We start from the raw sequence: 5,058 nt of genomic DNA on the forward strand, positions 1-5,058 counted from the left end.
TGGGACTCCAACCGCTCAGTCAGCTACGTGGGATCCCATCACCTTAACCGCCACTCCATGGGCCAGAGAGAGGCAGACTGACAAAACACCCTCCATGGTGATGGTTGTGCTGCAATTGTCCACCACCTTAACCACCACCACTCCGAGGGCTGGCTCCAGAGATTATGCACACATGTTAGCAAGACACGACCAGCAACACACCTCACTACGGAGGCACTCCATTTTATTTTGCACCCATGGTTACGACCTTTGCCATAGAGAAGGTGACTAAGCGTCACAGTATCATTTAAGAAAAAGAATTGCTTAAGGATGCAGATAAAAATGGTCTTGTTAAATTGTTCCCTCATTGAAGCTTGATTGAAAGAGAAGAGCAAAAGCCACGAGTCCTGGTTCTTGAACTAAGCCCACATTTAATGAGCTCGCCTTGGGTTTCCTTCACAGTTCCCAGTGGACCCGTCAAAAGAACGCCATTACTCTTGTCCCCTTGACCTCCCATTCAATCACAGAGCAACAGGCCTTAACAATCGCGGAACAAAAACCCTCACTGCCAAATGTAACCTCCCAACCCCAGAGCTGTGTGGGCCACTAATCCCGCACACAAAGCAGGCTGGGGCGCTTCTATTCTTCGCTCCCGGGCACAGTGCGCAGCTCTCTGCTGACCCGCTCTGGAACGTCCCAGCAGCGTGCCCGGGCCCCCCCCGATGTTTATTTAGGAGGCTGCGGGCCCGGTGGGGGCCTCCTGGAGACCCGGCCGCGCTCGCACGCTGCAGAGGAGCCATGTACCGGCGCAGCTACGTCTTCCAGACCCGCAAGGAGCAGTATGAGCGCACCGACGAGGCGCAGCGCGCGGTGGAGCCTGAGCGTCCAGCGGATGAGGGCCGGGTCGGGGCGCCCAGCCTGGCCGCGCTGCAGGGGCTCGGCGAGCGCGTGGCCGTCCACATCCAACGAGCCCGCGCTCTTGAGCAGCGCCACGCTGGCCTCCGGCGGCAGCTGGACGCCTTCCAGCGCCTGGGCGAGCTGGCCGGGCCTGAGGACGCCCTCGCTCGCCACGTCGAGGGCAACCGCCAGCGCGCCCGGGACCTTGCAACCGAACGCGCGCGCCTGGAGAGGCAGGGCGCGGAGGCGCAGCGCGCGCTCGACGAGTTCCGCAGCAAGTAAGCGCGGCCGTGGGGGGAAACTGAGGCAGGGTGTGAGTCGCCCCAGCGGCGCCGGCCCGGGAGCCCGCAGGCCCCCCAGGCGCGGCGGGGGGGGGAAACGGAGGCAGGGTGTGAGTCGCCCCAGCGGCGCCGGCCCGGGAGCACGCAGGCCCCCAGGGGCTGGGTGGGCGCTGTCTCTGGTCCCTCAGCAGATGGTGGCCTCTTCCCTACAGAGGACATCGGGGGTACATTTCCCTAAGATAAGACTAACTTAACATTTTGATGGCACTTCACAGTTTACACAAGATAGTATCATTTACTTTCCGTGTATTTTACAATTTAGGTATAACTTCCAGCGTACAGATTTTAAGTCTACAGTTCAATGAGTTTTGACAAATGTATATGCCCCTGTATCCACCCAGACAGGCAAGATTGCCACTTGCCCGAAGTTTTCCACTCTGTCTTCTCAGTCTACTTCCCAACCCCGAGGCTCCCAGTGTTGGGATTTCTATCACCGCAGATTAGTTTTGCCTGTTACAAAATTCCACAAAGATAGAGTCTTTCAGTATGTCCTCTAGTCTGGCTGCTTTTGCTCAGCACAAAGTTTTGGAAAAGTATCAATGCCATTGCATATCTTCTTTACAACCTTATCCTTGCAGTACTGCTTTGCAGATGAGAAGCTGGAGGCTCAGAAAACGGTAAGATTTAGAGCTAGGACCCTCAGCGAGTGAATTGCTGCCCTAGGACTGGAATTCAGGTCTTGGACGCTCTAAGGTTTATCATATTCCTGACGTGACAGCTGAGGCCTGGGAATCTTGTTTCACTGTGTGTGAGTTTCTAGGTCTTGCTACTCAAAGTGCGGTCCTGAGGCCAGCATCTTTGGCATCACAGAAGAGCTTGCTAGAAATGCCGTCTCTGGCCAGCTCCAGAGCTCATGAAACAGAATCTGAATTTAGGAAGGTCCCTGGGTGATTGACTCATAGTTTAAGAAGTTAAATACTGAAGTTTAAGAAGCCTTGGTTCAGGGAATGGTCTGTCCTTCCCGCAAACTGAATTATAAGTGAATATCATGCAGGAGCTGTTAAAAAGAAAAAAAAAGATGCCTGGGAGTTCATTGGTATCTTTGCAAGTTATGAATAGGACTCTGGAGGCCTGGAACCAACCTAAATGCCTGTTAATTGGAGACAGTTTATAAAGTTGTGCTTCATCCACGCAGTGGAATTATATGTAGTGGTAACGTTCTCTTTTATTTTAAGAGGGGTGGAATGGCAGAGTTTCTTTTCTTTTTTCTTTTTTGTTGTTGTTGTTTGTTTCTTGCATAAGGAAAAAGAATTTTTGGACACACACGTACATACACACGAATGATATTGGCTACCCAGAGAGGCTACAGGAGTAGGAACTGAGCAGATGGGAGACAGAAATGGGAGAGACCTTAAATGGAATCTTTTTATATATTTTAAAAAGTTATTGGGAACCAGCAGTTAGCGTAATGGCTATATCGCTGGACTCCCACGTAGTCGACTGTGGTTTGCGTCCTGGACCCGGTGGCTTAAAACTCACGCCGGGCGCGTGTGCGTGCATGCCCAAGATCCCAAGAGGAGAATGGAGGAGAAGGGATTGCAGCATGACCATCCCCCCTGGGGGGTGATTTCTTGCTTTCTGTCTCTATGGCTCTCTCTGTCTGTCTGGCGAGCGCACGCGCCCTATAATGAAAATCTCTCCAAAAAAAAAAAAAAAGTTGTTTAGCCATGTAAGCAATTTAGTCATTTAAAATTACATAAACAAACTTGAAGAATATAGATGTCCAGCACTGTCTTGATGCTCAAGTAGGGCCCAGGAGCTCGGTCCATGAGCTCCACTGGTCATTCCAGCAAAAGCCAGACTTGGGAATGCCTGGAATAGGGTCGCCAGAAGGACTTCTCCAGACCTGCTGGATGTTAGAGTGTTGCTCTCTCAAGCTGACCTTGGGCAATCTCGTCAACTGAGCATATTTATCAAATCATAGTCATGGATTTGATTCTCATCAGCCCTTCTATGTCTGAGTTTGATCCATAGAATCAGATTTGGAACTGGAAAAAAAAAAGGACCTGGTAATTCACCTGTTACAGTCCTTAATAGGAAAATGAAGGCTTGAAACAGGCCTGTGGGTGACAGGACGTGAACTCAGCTTTCTTTATCCTGGGCCAATGCTCTTTCTTTCTTTCTTTTTTTTTTTTAGAGGTTTTTATTTTTTTTTGCTATAGGGCGTGTGCACTCACCAGAAAGACAGAGAGAGACAAAGAGAGCCGCAATCCCTTCTCCTCATTCTTCTCTCGGGATCTTGGGCATGCACGCACACGTGCCCGGCGTGAGTTTAAGCCACTGGGTCCAGGACTCGAACTGTGGTCGACTACATGGGAGTCCAGCAACATAGCCATTACACTAACTGCTGGTCCTGGCCAATGTTCTTTCTGGCACACAGTGTCTTAGAGAGGATCTATTCTTGGATACATGTAGAGTAAGGCTCAGAGAGGACCTCACACAACGATTCAGATGAATCTCACATATTAAGCAAGTGGAGGTATATACTGGGACAGACCCCTGGGCAGCAGGATGGGCAGCAAGACAGCGCAGCTCCCAGATGGTCTGTACCGGGCATTAGGTCATGGTCCACGTGTCTGGCTGGGCAAGCATGGCTCCATGACCCCTCACCGAAGCAATGGCCATGGTGCATTTTCCTATTCTTTCCCTGATTTCTCTTGGTTGTGAGTTATATGCCCATTAAGGAACAGTTCCTTTAAATAAATGCTGTCATTTATTTAAAAATTCTCATTAATTGATTTTCTTTCATGTCCCTCTTGGAGCTTGGATATTTTGACTTGGGCGGTGGTACATGAAAATCATTCTAATAATCATACCCGTCCATGTCCATGGGTGTGTGCACACACACGAAGGCAGCAGGTTTGGTTTTACCTTCTAGAAGTGAGTTGATGATTAGCCAAAACCAGGTGAAGAGAACCCAGACATAGGAAGGTATATGCGGCCTGGCCTCTGTGCCAACCTTAGGCATGTTCTCTACCTGGGCAGTGGAATAATTTCAAAAGCAGGTCCTTAGCACATCTAAGACTAAATAAAACAAGAACTAAATAAAAAGAAATGAAGCTACCAAAACACACTGACGAATAGACTCAATTATCTAAATGGCCAAAACCCAAATCTAATTTATGTAAAACAATCAATAAATTAAAGTCAAATTGTTTTTCTTTACTTTATGAATTCACTTATATGTCTATGAATTTTTATCATGAAGTCTTTAAAATGAAATCATTCCTCTTTAATATAATATCTAGACTTGTCTTTAGACCATGAAAATTACCTAAGACATCACATTAATGTGTTTATTATCAAACATTTTTTAAAGAATTATTTAATTTATTTATTAATTCCTTTATTTTAATTTGATTTGACCAGAGAGAGAGAGAGAGAGGTTGAAAGAGAGAGAAAGTGAGAAAGGAAGTCATCAGGTCCGGGACTTGAACCATGGTCAGCCACATGGGAGTGTCTAGCGCCTTAACCACCACACACTACAACACCCACTGGCCCCTATCAAACATGTTTTAAGTTATGAAAACTCTCAGATGTTTCTGGCAGGAAAGAGCAATGAGAAAAATTAGATTTTGTTAACAGTTTTATTCTGAAAGTTAATTATCCATTTGAAAAATAATTTCTGGCTCCATTAGAACCACAAACAAGAGAACTGCTAAATAGGACGTCCTGGTGTAAAGTATGAAATTTGTACCAACTGTTTAGGATGTGGTTCTAGTTGAACTTCTCAGAGGGCTTTACAATTGAGAATGTGTTGACAATACACATATTTCTTTTCTTTTTTTTGGGAGAGGTTTTTGCTATAGGGCATGTGCGCTCGCCAGAAAGACACAGAGAG

The 5,058-nt window shown here is 47.5% G+C and overlaps 1 protein-coding gene across 1 annotated transcript in view; it reads left to right on the forward strand.

Annotated features, from left to right (window-relative positions):
• The first annotated feature begins 216 nt into the window (after window positions 1–216).
• The window catches only part of BFSP1 (beaded filament structural protein 1), a 57,354-nt gene continuing 52,512 nt past the window's right edge, over window positions 217–5,058 (forward strand). Inside the window, exon 1 of the mRNA XM_006143677.2 lies at window positions 217–1,154. Coding sequence (XP_006143739.1) covers window positions 778–1,154 — 377 coding nt within the window. The 5' untranslated portion in view covers window positions 217–777. The remainder of the gene's footprint in view (window positions 1,155–5,058) is intronic.

Source organism: Tupaia chinensis, unplaced genomic scaffold (genome assembly GCF_000334495.1).
Source record: "Tupaia chinensis unplaced genomic scaffold, TupChi_1.0 Scaffold000101_1, whole genome shotgun sequence".
Classification (NCBI taxonomy): Eukaryota; Metazoa; Chordata; class Mammalia; order Scandentia; family Tupaiidae; genus Tupaia; species Tupaia belangeri.